The sequence below is a fragment of the Anser anser genome (genome assembly GCF_964211835.1).
Source record: "Anser anser genome assembly, chromosome: 7".
Lineage (NCBI taxonomy): Eukaryota > Metazoa > Chordata > Aves > Anseriformes > Anatidae > Anser > Anser anser.
The window spans coordinates 27301644-27320935 of NC_139727.1; the positions used below are offsets into that span (position 1 = coordinate 27301644).

Consider the following 19292-nt stretch of genomic DNA (forward strand, 5'->3'; position numbering starts at 1 on the left):
AACTTCTAATTATTTAGTTATGTGCTTTGTCTTTGGCGCTTCTGGGGATTAATTCCAGCAGAGATTCTAGCCTGCATCAGCAACTTTTCAGTTGCTCTGTGAGAAGTGTGATGCCATTTGGAACAAAAAAAAAAAAGATTTTCCATATTAATTAGAAGATACTACTGTAAAATTTATGTCAATTATCTGGCACTTTATTATGGAGAGGCAATAGCCTCTTTGTAGTCCAGGTGGCAGCAGCCGTTTCATTACAGTGAGAAATGTTGCTATGCGGTTGAATTCACTAGGAAAAACACTCAGGGACCATGAGCTGCTTGTGCAGATTAGTAGGGGGGGGGGAAGATTTATACTAAACCTGGGGTAAGCAATCCACTTTGAGGACTCTAGCATAAAATACACATTCCTATTCCTTTTTCCTGGAAAAGGAGAACCCTAATGTCTCTTTCTTACAGCCTCCTTCCTGCGAGCTGAAGGGACAAACTGCTGGGTTTGCTCATGGTATTTTTGGTCTTTGCCTGAGTTTTGGAGGTGGGATTGCCGTAATTCCCTCAGGTGGTGGAGTGCCCAGAACATCCTAGAGGAGACAAGAGGCACGTGTGTGTGTCCCCATACTGTGTCCATGCAGTAGCATTGGGATTGCCAGCACGTATCCATCCCATAGACTGGTTGCTCCATCCTCCAGCGTGGGACAGCTGGGACACACACCCGGCTTCTCCGTCCTGTGAGGACTTGCTAGCCTGACCTGGAGAGCCCCCCCCAAGCCCCATCCTTGTAAGCCACAAGGCTTTGAGCATGGATATGGGGGGAGAATGTTTTAACCTGGGGATTTTTTTGGCCTTTTGCTTAACGCAAGATCAGTCGGTTGGTTCTCTTCCAGCTGCTTTTGTGCCATGGGAGCTAATGACCATCCTGCAGGCTGGAGAGGCTCTAGCGAGGTGCTGGCACTGCTGACTGATTGCATTCTTATCCTCTCCTGCTCTGATTAGCAAGACTGTGCAGACACCTTGCTTTCTTCTTGCTTCTGGTTTTCCTGTTTTTTCTCTCATTACTTGTGCACGCTCCCCAGAACCAACACGCTGCCAGGTTTGTTGCTGGGCGCCACAAATTGGTGGCGTTCTCTGATGTGATATTGTAAAGTCAGTAGAGCTGTGGGTGAGGAAAGATTCTGCAGGTTAAAAAGTTACTGATTAGTGTGCCTGCTAGAGAGATGGGCCCCAATTCTGTGTGCTGCCCGTTAGAGAGAACTGCCCTAGCAGTGGAAGCTCTGGCTTTGCTGCTAACTGGGGCTGCGTTCTCCTGGTCAGGTACTGCTGTGCACCATCCTGTGCTTTCCCCTAGAAAAGGCCATTCCAGGTCTGGTCTCTTCTGGGGTGGTGCAGCAGGTCAGCTCTTGTTGAGCATCAGTCAGAGAAACAGCCCTGGTGCAGTAAGGAAGCGGTCTGTGTGTAATAACGGTACAGCAAAGCATGGTCTGTTTTGAAAATGGAAAATTTCAGGGCTGGGGCAAATGGGTTCCAGTGCTTATGGCTAAGATGCACTGATTCTTCAGGGGCTGTCCATCTAGATTGCAAGGAAGCAGTATGCTGGTGGATGCAGCAAAGTAAGGAGCCAACAACTCTGTGAAATAAATCATCCTGTTCCTGTGGGTGCAGCCATATGGCATGGGCGGGATCCTGCAGACAGCTGAGCCCTGTATCACCCCCTCCAATGGAAGCCAGCCCCAGGATTCCTGCTGTGTTACCCGGGGGGGTGCCTCTTGTTACAGGTTGGCTGTGACAGTCGCTGGGAAGAGGAGTGACGGGACGTGGCAGGTACAGATGCAGGAGGATGCTGAAATCCTCTGAGTGCTGCAGAAGGCACTGCCTGTTCAGAGCAGCTCCTGCAAGGCTGGGTTTGGGGGCACATACACATACGTGGGGGCCTGAATCGCTAGCTTTTGTCTGGCACTTCTGTAAAGCAGTCAGTGAGGGAGTTGTGGGGCACTAGGTTAATTTGATGGCAAATTATCTTTAAATTACAGTGGTGCAGCTCCACTGACTTCTGGTTTGTTGCATTGGAGTAAATGAGAGAACGTAGCCTCTGGGGCTGATACAGGTAGCTGCAGGAAAAGAATTCAGCAGCCTTCATTTATCTTGCATTGCACCGTATCCGAGTTGCTCACTTCTGTCATAATGCTTTTTTGTAGGCTATCTTAGAGGGATCAGTCTTAAAAGAAGATTTAGCTTGTGACTCTGCTTATTTTTTTTCCTTTGTAAAGATGCAGTAAAGCATTTAAAAATAAAAAAAAAAAAATTGCCCTGCATTTTCATCCTTGCTATCTGAGGGATGTCATGTCTTATCTTCCCCTGTTACTTGTTAAGAAGCTCCTTAGCGACTTCCTAAGAAGTCATCTACGGTCCATTTTCCTCTCTACTTCCCTGACACTTGAGGTGGTCTCTCAGCTGCTTGTGAGATTTTAAAACTGGATGTCCATTTAAGATCCACCTGGAAGAGGCCAGCTAAAAGTCACTCACTTCTTGGATTCTTTGTACTTCACTATCTTGGGAATGATGTCTGGTCTTCCATGGAGGCCTCTGGGGAAAGCAACTTGGACAGGATCTGGAAAAAGGAATGCTTCAGTCTCAAAGTTAAATTCTCCCAGGTCTTTTTTATCTGACAGATAAAGCTCTTGTGCATTTAATGTACAAGAGCATCCTTGCAGTAGTTTTCCTGAGCAGAAGTCAAAGAAGGTGTAAAAAGGGCAAAGGATGAGAATATTGTGTTACACAGAGGATGTGCGTATTTGTCATCTGGATAGAAAGCTGATGCCTTTCAAACCTTCATGTTAGATGCTTTTAATACCTTCTGCTGCTCTTTAACCTCCCCTCTGTCTCGCAGCTGCATCTTAAAGAGCAGATGAAATTGTCTCAAGGATGGCAGGTCCTAATCTCAGTAACAGTTCCTATCCATTATGGAATATGAAGTGAAATGATCTGTGAGTGGGTTTATCTCAGATCCCACGTAGCATTTTTTTTCAGCAGCAGCTAGAAAGGGAAATTATTAGGCAGTGAAGAAAAGCTGTTTATTTTTAACTCACCCTTTCTTTTTAAGTTTTATTTCATAATTAAAAGAGATAAGGAGTGGAAGCCTATGAATATACACAGCTAAAGGGATAAGCTGATCTCAGGTTTACAGAGATCACGATAAGGAGTGGGTAGCACAGCAGGGACTTTGGGGCCCCTTTCCCCGTCCTTCTCCTAGAGCATCAAACGGGGCTGTTAGCTGCCTCTCGGAGGTGGCACAGGAGGGCTGGTTTACAGGGTGCTGCCTACAGAGCTCACCGCTGCCCTCAGGGTTTACTACTGCTCACCAGGGTTTGAGGAGGTCCCTGCTGAGTGTCTGAAGAGAACTACGGAGAGCTAGCAAGGAGGAAAGCAGCTGCTTTGTGGAGAAGCACGTACATCCGTTGTCTGGGCATGCTGTGTGACGCTGCACGTAGGGGCACGGGGAGCACAGGGTGTGTGTTGGTAGGGGACACATGCAGAGCTGGGGATAGCTTGGGTAAAAGCTCTGAATTGCTGCTGGAGAAGCCTGTTGTACTCCTCACCTTTAAACAGGGTTTCTCCCCTGCATTTTACTAATTTTGGTCAATTTGGCTCCCTTGGATTGACAGGAGGACAGCCCTTTGACCCACGCAAGCTGCCAGAAGGTGTGTTGTGCTATCAGTCTCCATCTCCAGTGGATAGTTGCACCCCAGAGTAAATTATTCCTGTACCCAGCCTTCTTTCTTCCATCGTTGCTCTTGGCTCTGCGCTGCTTCTCACAAGTTCTGCAGGCAGGAATAAGAGGGCCAGGCTGAATTTGGAGATGGCTGTTACTGCAGGGAGTTATTCCTCTCTGCCAGCGGAGCTGACAAACAGAATTAGGAAATGAGTCCTCCCGGAGAGGAGGCTGCGTGCTCTTGCAGCAGCAGGACGCTGACAGGCTGTTCTCAAATAACCTTGCAAAATACTGATTCCTATCCCTAGCTTGCCTCTGCAATGCCGGGGGACGGTTGATCTGCACAAAGAGGCTGCCATGGGACCATCGCGCCAGGGAACCACTTCTGGGCCCCTTTTTTTATGCCCAGTCCTCGTTTGGGTGATGCCCTCGGTTTTCTGCCTTAGTGGGACCCTGGCACTAGCCTGCTTCAAGGTGTTTGCAGGAGTGTCCATTTGTGTACAACTGCTACATGCAAAGTTTTGGGGAAATAAAACATGGAAAAGCATTTGAAGGGATTCCAAGCAAGCCTCGGATTCCTAGAGTAAGAGATGGAAGGACACCTTTCAGTCCTGTAAAGGGCAGGAGCTGCCAGCTGCCTAAAAAGACAATTGAGGGTAGTGTTTATATTGTTGGGAGGACAAGAGGAGAAGATAGAGTTCCTTATTGCCGTGGTCACTGTTTGCTGTCTTGCATCCTCTGCAATGCTTTTCTTAGGATCTCTCCTGAGTCATGGATGCTTTGGGACAGGGACTCTTCTTTTGCACCTTACGCCCTATGTTGTGCTCCTGGCTGAGGCTTTTCGTGAGTGTAAGCTACTGCAATGCGAACTTCCGACGTTGTTATTCTTCCTCTGCTTCTGTTTAGCTCTGAGATCAAGTGGTAAGAGCCTAGGAAAGAGGTTCATGTGTTTAAGAGAATTGTTTCAAGCATATGTTTTGCCCAGGAGTACCGAGCTATATGGTTCCTGGTAGGGAGATTATTGTCACTTACCATCTTACAAATGCTTTGAGGAATGAATTTGTCCATGCAGTGCTCTGAAGCTATAAAGCAGTGTGGGAGTCCCTCTTGGTGCTCCCTAGTTAGGAAAATGAATAGTTCAATAGGACAGAGACACGTAACTGTGAATTTACAAGTAGAGCCCAGTGCTGGGAGCAGAGTAAGGCGTTAATGTGAACTGGAGTGCTTTGGTTGCAGCAAAGCCAGGCAATAAGAAAGCATCTCCTGGGCAGGGAGACCTGGATTTGTGTCTCTACTTATTTCTAACGCCAGAGCCTGTAACAGTGTCTAGTGTCTATCAGAAGTTTGTTCCCTTTAGGAGAGAAGTGCAGTGCTCTGTATGGAGGCTGACCTGAGCAGCTGTAGAAGCTGACATTTAAGCAGGTTGTGAATTGTAATTAGTTAAGCCAGGAGGGTGGTGTGCTGGCAAAATTAGCATTGTTGTGACCTAGGGGTCAGGCAAACCTATGTTTATATAGTGCCTACTGTGTTACGTTTGGGTGTATGCACGGTAGTTAGCTGCTTGATTTAATGAGGTCATGTCAACCTCTCCTGCTGACGTAATTGTGTTTGGGAAGCTGCTGTTGTCGTAGTTATGGGCTCATCCACTGTTATGAATGGAGAAATTCTGTAAATTTCAGGACTGTTCCTTACTGGCATTAGGAATGTTTTCATGCCCACCTCCATGTTGTTATTGATGTACCAAACATTGGCTGTTAAAGCCGCGCATGTTACAAAAACAGGTGCCAGAGCTGTGCTCTGTCACAGCCTTGTTCCTCCAATGCTAAGGCATCTGTGGATGCTGACTCCTCTTCTGTCTTTGGCAGGTTTTGGAAGTGGTACGCTCCAACTATGACACGCTGACCCTGAAACTGCAGGATGGGCTGGATCAGTACGAGCGCTACTCGGAGCAGCATAAGGAGGCTGCCTTCTTCAAAGAGCTGGTAAGCTGCCTTGACTCTGCAGAATCAACAGCCCTGTTCCAAAGCTTTTGTGTATGGCCTCGGCAGTGGCATTCGGAGTATAGCTGAGCAGCCTAGTTACTCCACTGGACTGCCTCCAAAGATGGGGCAGGAATAGAACCTGAACAGATGCCGCATGTCTCGTCTGGTCTGAAACCTCCCTGGAGCTTCCTGCCCTGCAGTGTATGGCTGGGGAGGAACCGCCAGACTGCTCAGGCCAGTAAATAGTCTCTGTCCCTTCCTTCTGCTGTGCTTTGTGGTGGTAAGTGTGCATGGTGGAAAAGCTGATTGCTCCCACCTTGGGTTTATCACACAGAGCAAATTGGTCTTTTCACTGTTGTTAGCCCACAAACTATGGGGCTGAGATGCTGGTCAGACACCTGCCTGCACATTGCTTTCCTCCATCACTCAGAAAATAGGGTTCCCAGGCAAAGAAAGCGAAGGCATTCTCTAGACATGTCCCCTTCTGCCAGAGGAGAGGACTAATGGTAGGAAGAAACTCAAAAAAATAATGCAGCAAAGACAAAACTATGACCATATAGTGTGGGTTGGTAGTTGTATTCTTCTGCAAACCAGTTTGCTCACCCTGCTCCAGAGAGCTGCATTATAGCTCTTGGGTCATGGCAATTTCTTGTCCAACGGCTGCATCGCCAGGGAGACAGGGTTTTTGTAGTGGATGGTATCTCGGAGGAGAGCCTGCTTTTTCCTTGCTGTTGAATCAACCTCGGTGTTCAACAAAAGGAGAGACCTCTGACTGGCAGCTTTTTTTTACCAGTTTGAGAACCGATTCTCTCTTCCAGCTCTGTCCTTGCTGATTGATGAGTAACTGATGCCTGCCCACTCCATCACGAGCCTGCATGAGTTTGGGAAGGTTACGCCTCCTTCTGTCTACTCTGCTCTGGAGCAGGCATGCCTGAATTGCTTTTGATTCGTTCCACAGCATACTTTTTAACCTTTTAATGTTTTTTAGGTCATTGCAGTGCTACCATTGGGTAGGATATGGGCAAAAATCATTTCTGACCACTTCTTGTTTTTCTTTGCTCCTTTGTGCCTGTTCTTGTCTCCTGCCCTGCTATTTGATAATGTATCTGGAATACACGCAAAGAAATTTGACGATAGCCTCACTGTGACACAGGCTTCTTCCACTATTGTAGTCTGGAAATAAGGCACATTCGTGTTTCTGTTGTCAGCTGTTCTGTCCCATGGGCTCCTGCCCTCTTCGGCCAGCTTTTTCCTTCCCCAGCCTCGTGGCCGCACGACTGACTTGCTTCCTGCATGCCCCACTTTCCGTTTGGCCTGGCAGAAACTCAGGCTGATCGTGCCCACTGATTAAAATGACATTCTCGGTCTTAAGATCATCACAGCTACAAACAATTCATCTAAAATTACTTTATTTCTAGCCTCTTTTTTTTCCAATACCTGCGATTCCTCCAAATTTTGTATGATTTAAGGATCAGTTTAGCGTCATAATCCAGTCCTGCCTTCTGAAAATCGCCGGTCCAGGTACCCCTGGGACCTTCTCCTCGAGAGCGTATGAAAGCCCAAATAATTACCGTCTAAACGTGCTGACTGACCCAGTTGTGAAACTGTCTAATCCACACTTCTGTAGGTGCCCTGAGAATTGGGACCCTATTAAATGTTTTTTTACTCACAGCTACAGAAAATCCCCTGCATCCCATTCAGCTGTGCCCTCAACACAGCGGGAAATCAACCTGATCTGTTACGATTTGTCTTCGGCAGACCCAGCTAGCCTCCTGTCCTCCACGCTGGTTTTCCTCTAGGTGCACAGAAACTGATGGCTTCATCAGTTGTTCTAACAGCTCATCAAAAAGGCCCCGTCTGCCCTGTCCTCCCCATGTTCTCTTCAAAGTAGGTAATAGGCTTCCTTTTTGCTAGACATCTGGGTCTTCAGCTTCTGCTGCTGGTCTGATGTGGGGTAATATCCCCTTACCCAGAGCATTGTACTTAACTGCTGAGAGTTGCAGGATTTCATGGAGGGGGCAGAGTGAACTTGTTTCAGGAGCTCTGCCAAAGGAGCAGGGCTGATGGGGAGCCTAGAGGTTTCCTCTATGGTTTTCAAACTCATCCTGGTCCCGTCATGTCTTCCTGAACAGGATCCCTTTGCGAACAATTCTTTCCAGATTCTGCCTGGTTTTCTAATCCCTCTGTCTATCTGTGGGATTGCATTAAAGCAAATCCTTCTCGGTGGGGAATGACATGCAGGAGCCATTTTCCTTTTCAGCCTTCTTTTCATCTCTCTTTGCTCCCATTAAATGGGTGAGCAGAAACTTCCCCAAGCCGTTCTCTTGGCTCCTTTATGCTTAGCAATCTTGTTCTCACCCCTTTGACGTGCTTTGCTAATGCACTGCTTCACTTCTCTGGCTCTGCCTCTGTGCTGCTCTTTCCTGCTAATCCCAAAGAAAAAAATCTCGCTTTCTTCTCCCATTCCCTTTTCAAAGAAGCTTTCAAAGGCCTGCAATACTGCAGCCACATTGTGGTGGAAGGTGATGTGCGGAGTGTTTTTATCAGTTGGGCTTTCTGGCCCGTAGTGCTGCCTTTGAGAGGACCTAAAGGAAGGAAGTTAGGAAGTTTTCTAACACTTTTTTTTCAGTTTCTTTGAAACCCTGAGGATGTCATTTGAGGTCCATGCTGCTTTGATAGAATGAATGGTGTGGATGTGAAGGAATATGTGGAAAGAGATTCAGCATCTTTCCAAAACGCTCTGTCTGCAGTTAGGTTTCAGCGGAGTCTCAAAATAGTCTGATTAGGGATTGATTTCTGCAGGGGAAATTACACTAATTTGACTTTTAATTAGATATAGTAGTCAGCGTAAACCTCCTCCCATTGTACAAATCTCTTAAGAGCTGCTCGTTGATTGGAAACCGGTTTAATTGGTGGGGCTTGCTACAAAACAGGAGTATCTGTACAGTGTTACACCAGTCGAGCTATAATGACACAAAACTAGAACTGATTTATGTTTTACTCCCATAGTTAATGCCCCTGATTCATTCATCCTTTCCTTTGCTCCTTGTTCTCCAGGTGATGCATTTCGTGCATTTCCAATTTCTTTGAAGTCAATGGGATAAATGTGATCCAAGCTGCTAATGGGGAGAAAAGAAATTTAAAAGCTCTTCAGCGTGCTCTGTACAGAAGCAAGAGAGGACACGCTCTGCCTTTATTTCCTTGCAGGATAAATGTTAAACTCTGGGTTTACTTTCTGAGGCTTGTACAAGCCTCTCTGAAGAGTTCTGGTAGCTTCCATGCTGGCAGCCGTGCCCGGGCTGCCTGCTGCACCAGGAGCTGGGAGGACTCCTGGGGTGTAGCCTCGCAAATAGAGCAGCTCAGCCAGACTGCAGGAAGTGTCTGAAGTTTCTCCTTCTACAGGCAGACACCTCCCCGTGTCACTGTCTGCTCTTCCCAAAAGAGAAATGAGCTCCAGCTCCCTGTGCTGAGGATAACTCAATTTCACTCTCATTTGAGCTATTCTTACCTTTTGAGCTGGTCAGCTCAGAGCTGCTTGCTATCTTGGAGCAAAAAATAAAAACATAAAAATGCTGGGCAGAGATGTACAGAAATGTCAGGGTCATCTCGTGTTGTTATGCCCACTCCTCTCCCAAACTTCTGTTCAAGCAGATCGAAGCCCACCGCTCTTGACCAAAGTTTGTGAGTAAGCTCCTCTTGAAACCTGGAGCTATCTTTAAGTGAAAACAGCTCCACACTGGCCCAAGCTAATCTGTTTCATTGCTTCCCGACCCGCAGGGTTAAAAGAATTTCCTCTTTTCCGGTGTATATCTTTTGTCTTAAATTAAGCTGAGCGTTTCTTGCCCCATCCCTGGGGAGTCAGAGAAATATTACTCACTGTTCTCTTCCTGACCTCATTTTACATACTGCCGAGTGTTTGCTGTATTCCCCCTAACCCTCCTCTTTGCAAATTAAACAATTTTAATTTCTTGTGCTCTGCCCCATAGCTGCAATTTCTGCTAAGCCTGTGCTCTCATCGTTTGTCACTCCAGCTTCCCTTTCTGGGCTTGCAGAGACTGCTGCCTTCTCCGTCTTAGAGACCAGTATGTGTATACGAATTGAGTGGGACCAGATCCTATGAGCAGGGCTCCCATTTCCTGGTGGGGAGACCACCCAGCGCAGACCTGTCTTCTGGAGACCTAGATCTTGAATAAGCCATCTTAAATCCAGACCCCTTTGCTAGCTTGCTCACGTTGCTAGGGTCAGTGCAGTGGGTTTTATTGGGGTTCATTTCCCAACTTTCCCTTTTAATCTTCCATGTTTTGTTTCCCACTCTTTAACGCATTCAGCCTTTTGGGGAGCTTTCTGCCCTTCCCTCCAGGGCGGCAGGTGGGACCCTCAACAGCATAAACACTGCTAACTTCTTTTCCAGACCCCAGTGTTTGGATTCCTCATTCTACTTTTTAAAAGCACTGGGGTATGAATTAAATAAAAGCACAAAACACTAACCAGGTCATCAACAACCTTATTATCACAGGCTCCGGGTCTCTGGGAGCTGTAATCCCGTTGTTTGGATGAGCTTGTGTCAGTTTTGCTCCCCGTCACTGCTGCACAGGCGCTGCCACAGACAATGTTTGACTCTGTTTTCTCATTGCTGAGTGCAGCTGAGACTGAGCCCAGGCTGGGGCTGGCACGTTCGGCCAGCAAGTCTGCGGGCACGCAGCGGGAAGCGAAGCTGCTCTGCCACGGGTCTGCCCACCTCTTCCTCGCAGGCTGTGTGGGTGACCACAAGTCAGACATCATTAAGGGATAAAGATGCTTCTTCAGCGACAGCCTGTGATCCAACATCGAGGGTAGGGCACGCAGCACAGAATACGGACAGCTGGCTCCAAACCCATGGTTTCCTGCCAGCTTGGGCTGTAATTTGTGTTTACAGCACAGTAGCGTGTCCTCTCTCCTTTCTTTGACTCCGTATCTTTGGCTCTATGGGTTCTGGAGCAGGACAGGCCATGGCACTGCAGCCATCCAGAAGAATGCTGCTTGGCACTCACAGAAAATGCTCTTCCAGCTGCAGCCTGGAGGTGCTTGATTTCCCTGTACTTTGCCCACAAACAGGGAACGCATCAGGTCTTGCTAGCTCATGCATCCAAGCAGAGCATCCTCTCCCATCCCTTTCTTACTTTGAATTTTCTATCCTTCCTGGGATATCACTTTAAACCCTCTTGTCATCCCAGAAAGCAGCTAATCTTCAGGGATATCTTGCCAAGGTGGAGTCTCAGTACAGAACTTCTCAGAGCTGTACCAGCATGCAGAACAGCTCATGCTGAGCACAGAGGTCAGCAGTGTCAGCAGTGCCGTACCCACCGGGAGCCAAGACGAGTCCCTCAGCTAAACCATCTTGTTTTGTCTCTGTCAGGTGCGGTCCATCAGCATCAACGTGAGGAAGAACCTTGCTTTCAACACGCTGAGCCAGGAGCTCCTGCTGAAGGAATTCTCTACGATCTCCTGAAGCAGGGGAGCAGCAGCTGCGCAGGGCTGACCAGAGATGGGCCTGTCTCGCAGGGACACCGCGGATCCGCGGCTGATCGCCCCTCGCCTTTCACCTGCAGAACAGACTGCATTTCTTCCAGGGGAGAGCCTTGCTGCTGTGTGTTTGATCCCAAAGGCATGTGTTTCAACAGGACTGTGGCTGAGAAGAGGTGATCGGCATGTGGAGGAGGAGGAAGCAACTCTGTAAGGTGCCACGGGGGTGGGCAGCTGTTTCTGTCACGTAGCAATGGGAGATTCCCTCCGCAGCCTCAGGGAAGATGCACTGGAAACCTTCGTAGCAGAGGTGGGGAGAGCTCACAACCAAAGTAATAAAATGGGTCCAGCTGTGTGAGGCAGTTCAGGGTTGAGGTTGTCATCTGTTCCACAGGAGAGCTCTGACCCCAGGCAAGGGCTGCTCTTTTTGAGCAGCCTGGATCAACCCTCCCTCCACCCTGTAGGTCAAATCCGTTGCCATCCCACTGGGAGTTTTGGGAGGATATAAACCAGATTCCCAAGAGAGCGTACCCTGATCGCTGCTGGTTTCAGATGTCAGAAAGTGTTGTTTGAACCAAGCCATCAAATTACTGAAGAAGGAGAAATTTCCAGTTTACCAGTCCGGCTTGTTGGTCTGGCCTGAGCCGGTATGCAAGGGTATACGTCATCGAAGTGAGCCATCTGCAACAGACCACCTCTGGTTGGTGCACCCTTGCTCATCTCATCTCTGCTGTTTCTAAGGTTGAGGGAAACTTTTACATATTTCACTTCCATGGGGCAGAGGATAGGTTGGCTCCCACCCACACACGTTCCCCTTGTTGCCCATCAGAGACTGCATTGTGACAATCTTCCTCTTCCTCACAGGAATGTCTGCCTTGCAGGTTTGCAAGTGCCTGGTGATGTTCACGAGCTAAAAAGTCCCTAGTTTTTCCCTCGTGTGTAGCTTGCTGGTACTGCATTTAAAAGAGGAGTAGTTACTTCACTTTCTAGCTTGTTCTTCTGTCTTCACTGCGCGACTCACCACAAACTTCCTAAGGAAGAGCTCCAGGATGATGCTCCGGGGTCACAGGGAGATGTTTCTGCTCAAGAGCCAGCGTTTCAGAGGTGCCTGTGTCAGATAGAGTCTGTTCTGGGTGCTGTGTCAGGCTGCCAACTCAGGAACATGCAGCACAAACACCTTCTCCCTGCTCATGCGTTTTCAGCTCCTGGCAGTGTATGGTAGGACGTGGCCTGACTTGGCGGGTTGAACTAGGGAAGTTATTTACATCCCAGATCCGCTTTTTTTCCTAGAAAACATGGGGGAAAAAAAAAGTGCCTAGTCCTGCTCGTAGCCTCATAGGTCGGAGTAGTGTGAGTGGTGTCCTGCTCATTCTCTGCCAGTTTTAGGCAATGTTTGTTCATGCTAACATCTGCTAATCAGTTCGGTGTTTCATCTTTACCTGCCATGAGCATGGGAAACTGAAAGCTGTGTCCTTGGCTGCCCACTGGTCACAGGACCTGATGCAGAGCGTGTGTTTTCCTGGGGAGTGCTGGCTTCTCCCAGCTGAGGATGTTTTGCCTCAGCACAGACTGTTTGGCTTTCATCAGCCAAGGCAGACACGTATGTGCTTTCCTGCCAGGTGAGTGCATGTCAGAGGGATGGTGCCTGGGAGAAGCAGGCTCCGCGAAGTCGCTCAGCTCAAGAACAGGTCTGGGCACGTGGGAGGGGGCCGTTTCTCCAGTGACAAACAAGTAGAAATAGTTGCAGTACGTGGTGCTGTAGTCTGTAGTGTGTTCGAGAAGCTCTTGCTTACACCATCTCCTCTCCAGGGGGTAAACTTCCTCCCCAAGGGGGCTCCAGTTCCTCCAGTACAGCCCCAGCATCACCGCTGTTGAAGTATCGAGTTGACCAGCTCGAGGTAGGACTCGGAGTCCCGTGCCTCCTTTTCTCTGATCCTGTCTAGACCGAGACTAGACGGGCAGCTGAGAGCCGGGGATGAGCCTGGCTCTGCCTCCGCAGCCTTTGGGATTCTCAGCTTTTCACTCTGGGCTCAGCTGCCCAAGGACTCATCTCCCCACGGTGCTCCCTTGCCGGGATGAACTGGCGCACCCGGGCTGTGACCGGGAGCACCTCCTCGGGTCGGCCGAGCTGGGGCAGGCTGTCACGCACGTCCTCTTGTCACGCTGTCACCAAACCAAGCGCTGTAAATGGATGTACATACAGATCGAGAGCTCAATAAATAGCAGAGCCCTGCCTGTCCAGCGTGTGCAGCGTCTGTCCTTCACCGAGGGGAGAGTCGGGTAGTTACGGGGGATGGCCCTGTCCCCGTGTGGTGGCATGGTGGCAACTTAAGGGGCTGCTTGTGGTGCCTCTCAGCAGTGCCTCCTCCTTGTTCTGGGCTGCAGGTGTCTGGCAGCCAGAAGCCAGCACTCATCAGCCTCCTCCAAGCCCCTGTTGCTGCCATTAAGGCAAACGTAAGGCTGAGAGCCTGTGGGTGTGAGGGAGGAACGCAGGGACCTACCTGAGCACAGTGTGACACTCTCTCTGCTGCCAGAGTCAGCAAACTCCTCCTCACAGGTTTTGCAACAGATTTGCATGTTTTGGTAATCATCGTAATGCTGCTTGTCTTTTGAGGCCAGCTTGAGCTGAGTAGAAAGCCATTTAACTCCAGCATTCAGCCTCAGGACGTGGATCGTGACCCCAAACTTTCCTGTATCTGATCTGAGCAGTTTGAGTGTGTTTTATTATATCTAATTCATAACCCAGTCTATTATTGGAAGAGCTGTTTCTGAGGCTTGGGGAGTGTGGGGAGAAATCAGATTCCTGCCTTTAAATTAGGCAGCCGCTGCAGGGAGACAAATATTTTACAAAATAATGACCAAATTCTGGAGGAGAAAAATTGAGTTTGAGCTCAACTTTGGAGGGAGTTATTAAAAATTGATTTGCAAGTGCCACTGTGATTTTTGGGATCAACTCCTCTTTCCTAGCTCTTTAAAAGCCCCGTTCTTCACCCAAAGTGAGAGAGAGGCAGCTCTTCAGGATGCCAGGTGTCGCCAGCCTGCTTGGTGGGTTGCTGGAGGAGGCACCTTGGGCGCAGGGTGCCAAATGGGAGGCTGCTGGGGGCGTCAGCTCCTTGGCTGTGGTCTGCAGGTAAGGTTTCCAGCTGGCTCTTGGCACTTGCAAGCAGCTCTCCGTCTAGGTGTCCGCACCGATACCTCGTGGGCATTTATCCTCATCTCCTACCCTCTGGGCTCCGTTTTCTGCTTTGGTGCTTGTTGGGATGAGCAAGTGCCCGCAGCCTGGCCGTGCTGGGCGGGGTTGTACTGGGCGGAGGTTTTGTGCTGGGGGAGGTGGTGGGGTTTGGGCAGATGGGCCCCTGCGGTAACCTGGAAGGAAAGTGGAAACGCTCGGCGTTGGGAGCTGCAGGCATCCAAGCAGGCAGGGTAAGCTGGCCTCTTCCCCCAGAACTTGCACTGGGAGCTAATTAATGCCTTTGCTGACATTTTCAGGGGGTGAGCAGCCGCCAAAGTAAATCATGAATGGAAACCTGGGCCAGGAGGCTGGAGAAGGGCTGTTAGGAAGCCTGTGGGACCTGCCCTTCGTGCTGGTCAGAGCTTGCTGTAGGGGAGCTCACGAGGACACATGTGGATGACCCCAAGTAATTAGGATGGGGAATATCACTGCATACTTGCTTCACTTCTCTTGTTAAAGGATCTTTAGGCTACCTTTGGCAGGTGCTCGGGGCTGTGGACTTGGATGCACCAGACGTGATGCAGGACCTGCAGCTCCTGCCCAGGCGACCTCCTGCCTCCTCTCACCAGAACGGGGCCCTCCGCAGCCCCCGCACCGCAGTGTGACCCCGAGGGACAGGCATCAGGCCCTGGCCCTGCGGGAGCAGCCCCCGCGGCTCCTCGCCACGCTCCTCTCACCCAACTTGGCTGCTGGAGCCCGGGCCGGGCGCTGCTCTGCGGCCTCTGCTCTGCCGTGCCGTCCCTCCAGGGCTAATTGAATCATGTGGCTGGAAATTGAATTCAATTGAAAAGATTAAACGAGCCAGGCTTGCCGCTCGCTGCAGCGCAGCTCCCAGCCTTGCCAGCCTGCTGCCAGAGGCTGGGAGCTCCCGGGAGTCCCGCGGGGGCACGGAGGGGATGGGGAGGCTGCGGGGTGCTGGACACCCCCGGGGCTGTGCTCTCCTCCAGCTCTGCTCTGACGGATGAGCTCTCACCCCTTCCCCTGCCACCTGCAGCCTGGCCGAGTGCCAGGACCCACGGGTCACCCTGCTCCAGCCATGCACAGGTTGGGTTTTTGCTCCTTTCCTCTCTGAAGCAATTAGTGACTAATTAACCAGAGCCCCCCCCGGCTCCGGGGTTCAGCTAGGGCCCTCGTGGCGGTGTGTGGGGGCGAGGGCGCTCCGGTGACCGGTGGCTGTGCCCTGCTCAGCGGTGACGCTGCCTTCTGACGTGCTCCATGGTGCTGGGAGGGCTCCTACACCTCAGGGCCCTTCTGAGTCGGGGGATGCTCCTCTCCAAACCCTGCTCTCTAAAACAGCCTGCGCTCAGATCGTGCATCCGCCGTGCAGAAGTGGCAGGGAAACACACTCAGGGTGGGCGCAGAGCCCCCGCAGCCCACCCAGCAGCGGGGCCAGACCCTTGCTGGGGCCTCCCTCCTTGCTGGCAGCCTGGGCAGGGCAGCTGAGGGGCTGGCGAGGGTGCAGAGCGTGCGCAACCCTCTCTCCCTCCCCCATGCCCCGATTTCTCACACCTGCTGGTTTGCGTGTTACAGATGAGGCTCCCTTTCTCCTGCGGTGTTCCTGCCTGCGAGGCTCCCCCAGCAGCTTGCAGGCGTCTGTTTATCCTCAAGATCCGCAGCTGAAATTCCCCCTGGATCCGAGTCTCGCAGCAGCACGAGGTGCTCCCCCCTTGGAGCCAGGCAGCTTCGCAGGGCTGCAAGCTTCCTCTGCTCAAGCTGTGTCCTCGGTAATGCCCTGGGGGGCACCAGGTACTTGTGCAGGAGGCAAAGCTGGCTGAAGGAGCTCCCGTTTCTGCCCTTTGCTCCTGGAGCTTCTGGCGGGGGAGCAGAGCTGCCCCTCGCTGCTGAGCATAAGCCGCAGCCCAGAGGCGACCGCAGCCAAAATAAGATTGATGGCACGTGCTGGGAGCACGGCCCGAGGACGGCTATCGGTGGCCATGGCTTTAAAATACTGTTAACAGGGGATAAGTCCCCATGATTTAGAGCACTCAGCAATTACATCTCTGTTTGAAATTTCCTAACGATAGGATCAGACTCCGAGTCCTGCTTGCTTTTCCAGTAGAATTAATAGGACTGGAGATACGCAATTAGGCGATGCCAAGGCTGGGAGGGCGGATCGATGCCTTGTGGTTACCTAATGAAGTGTTAAATTACATCTTTCCCTGGCCCCCTGCACCGGCCTGGGCTGCGAGGGGATGGGTGCTGCCAGCTTCTGCCGTACACGCGCTCATCCTTTAAATCCCCTACACCCCCTGCCCTTTGTGCTGCACGGGCAGCTCCTGCAGGACCCCTGGATCCGGCCACCACCCCGGTGCTGACAAAAAGCCACCCGTCCTCCTTGTTCGCCAGCCCTGGAGGTCGCAGGACGGCTCCTGCCCGCCCGGAGCTGCTGGGTGCTGCGGTGGTGGACGGAGCCAGCAGGGCTGCGTCGGGCACGCGAGCGTCGGTGGGAGCCTCGGACGCTGCCCTGGTGATTTTCCTGATTTTCTGCATCTGCAAGGTGTCCAAAAAGGATGCTCTCTGCCTGACTTTGCCGCCGTGTCCATCCCCGGCCAGATGCGTTTGCTGAGGTATCTGCGCCCAGCACAGCCGCAGCGGGGCCGCTGCCTGCACCCACTGGGGACAGACTCGCTCCTGCAGCGGTTTGGGGGCTGCTCCCCGCCCGGATCCACAGATCCCCATCCTGCTCCCCATCCCCACGCCATGGTACCCGCCGAACCGCCCGCCTTTCCCCCCTCTCCCCAGCCTGGCAAAGCATCTCACGCTCGCCTGCAGGAGCACTTAGCTGGGATAAAAATAGCCGCGTTTGCCTCCCGACGGACCGGGGATGGCAGAAGGTGAAAACTTCCCCGTGCAGCTCCGCCAGGCCTGGCACGGCCGCAGCGGGACGGGCCCGAGGGTGCTGGAGGCGAGGTGGGTGAGCCCTGGTGAGCCCCCGCAGCCCCCCCTGCCCCAGCACCTCCCCGGGACACAGCCAGTCCCCGGGGGCTGCTGGTGGATGTAGCTGGGGATGCGATGGAGCAGGGAGCAGCGGGCAAGTATAGATGAGCCCAGCGGTGTGGGGGTCTCCAGGGGGTCCCTGGGGTGGCCGGGGTCCTGCTCCGCCTGGGCTCAGCAGAGGGGCCTTGGCAGGGCTGTCCCAGGAGCTTCTTTCTCTCCAGCCAGGCTGGTGCACGCCGGCTCCGTGGCTGGGCCGTGGGGAGGGAACGTGTTTCCCCAGCCCTTCTCCGAGCATTTCTCCGCTGCGTTTTCTTCGCTAAATGGCTCTTATTTTTAGATCCAGGCAGTTGCTAAGCATCGCTGCCTCGCTAAAGCGGCTTCTTTCATGGCTTGACACCAAAGCACGCTGACAACACGCCGCCGCGTGAGCGCCGGCCCTCCCTCCTCGCTGCTCTGGATTCCCTTTCTGTCCTGCGGCTCCCGTGGGCCAGCAGGGCTGGCACGGGTGCAGGGAGTGGGGTGGGGTGGGATGGGATGGGATGGGATGGGATGGGATGGGATGGGATGGGATGGGATGGGATGGGGTGCCCTGCCTGCCCCCAGCTCCTGCTCCCTGCCATCTCCCCGTGCTTCCTCCCCGGGATGAAGGATGCCAAATGCCGGCAGCCCCCAAAACGCACCCAGGCCCTGTGGCACGGTGCGAGCACGGGCAGCGCGGTGCCGTGGGGACTTGCAGCACAGTCTGTGTCCCCCCGGCCCCCGTCGTGCGCAGATGGCAGCAGATCAGCGGGGGCAGCAGTGGCACCGCCGGCACCCAGCACCAGATGTGGCCGTGGGGCTGCGAGCCCTGCTCCTGGCAGCACCCAGCCCCTGGGAGGCACCTGCCCCCCGTGTGCTGCTGCTGCACCCCCTTCCGTGGGGCTGAGAGGGGGAACCCTGCCGTGACCGTGTGTGGGAAACTCGTGCTGGGGGTGGGGGTGGCATGGGGGGCTGCTCCCTCCTTTGGGTGCAAACAGAAGGACTTGGGGCGCCCTCGTTGTGCCTTTGCTGCAGTTTGGCTGCCGCACGGCCCCTCTGCCTCTAACCAGTTCCCAGCCCACTTTCTCCCCCAGACAGCAGCCTCCCCAGCCTGGGCTTCACCTTCCTGGGGAGGGGGGTGAAGACCCCCATGGGGGTCCCAAGAAGCAGGGTTTGGGGTGCCCTCACCTCCCTGCAGCGGGGGCCTGCGCTCCTCCTGCTGCCCTGTGCCTTCTCCATCCTGGTCCCCTTCTCCATCCCTATCCCCATCCCTTTTTCCATCCCCATCCCTCCTGGTCCCCTTCCCCATCTCCTGTCCCCATCCCCTTCCCCAACCCCGTCCCCAACCCCCAGACCATCCCCAGAGTCCCCCGGACAGCCAGGTTTATCCCTCCGCGGGTCTCCCCTTCCCTCTTCGACCCCCCCAGGGCACAGCTCACCGGCCGAGACGCGACCCCCCCTCACCCCCTACACACCCCCCCCCCCCCACCTCCCCGGGCCGTGCCTCAGTTTCCCCGCGGCGGCGGCGGCGGGGCCGGGCCGGCGGCCCCCGGGAGGAGGCGGGGAAGGACGGGAGGGAGGGGGCGGCCGTGCCCAGCCCCGGCGGCGGCGGCGGCGCGCTCCTGCGAGCCGTGCCGAGCCGTGCCGAGCCGTGCCGAGCCGTGCCCAGCTCCCGGCTCCGCTGGCCCCTTCCCGCAGCCGCCGGGAGCGGCGGGGCGGGGGGAGGCGGCGGCGGCGGCGGCCCCCGGGGGGTCCCCCCCTCCCCCTGCCCGGCGGCGGAGCCCGTGCGCCCCGTCGCGGATCCCCCCCCCCCCCCCCCCGACCCCGGCCAAGAAGATGCGGAGCAAAGGCAGGAAGGAGAGCCTGTCCGACTCCCGAGACCTGGACGGCTCCTACGACCAGCTGACGGGTGAGTGCAGCCC

General features: G+C 53.2%; 2 protein-coding genes and 1 long non-coding RNA gene across 6 annotated transcripts in view; 2 read left to right on the plus strand and 1 right to left on the minus strand.

The window, feature by feature from the left end:
* ARMH3 (armadillo like helical domain containing 3) overlaps positions 1 to 13422 on the plus strand; it is a 120754-nt gene extending 107332 nt beyond the window's left edge. For both annotated transcript variants that reach the window (XM_083844077.1, XM_083844078.1), the window contains exons 25-26: positions 5565 to 5681; positions 11077 to 13422. In XM_083844077.1, coding sequence (XP_083700203.1) covers positions 5565 to 5681; positions 11077 to 11169 — 210 coding nt within the window. In that variant the 3' untranslated portion in view covers positions 11170 to 13422. The remainder of the gene's footprint in view (positions 1 to 5564; positions 5682 to 11076) is intronic.
* LOC310902491 lies at positions 12750 to 18715 on the minus strand. Its single transcript, XR_014586741.1, has 2 exons — positions 15925 to 18715; positions 12750 to 15181 (listed from the first exon to the last, which is right to left on the minus strand). It is a non-coding gene; the product is annotated as an uncharacterized lncRNA (long non-coding RNA).
* A 232-nt stretch (positions 18716 to 18947) lies between these two features.
* The window catches only part of KCNIP2 (potassium voltage-gated channel interacting protein 2), a 32757-nt gene continuing 32412 nt past the window's right edge, over positions 18948 to 19292 (plus strand). Inside the window, exon 1 of one of the 3 annotated variants that reach the window (XM_083844175.1) lies at positions 18948 to 19279. In XM_083844175.1, the coding sequence (XP_083700301.1) occupies positions 19207 to 19279 (73 nt within the window). In that variant the 5' untranslated portion in view covers positions 18948 to 19206. The remainder of the gene's footprint in view (positions 19280 to 19292) is intronic. The other 2 variants (XM_083844176.1, XM_083844171.1) reach the window with 2 other exon arrangements.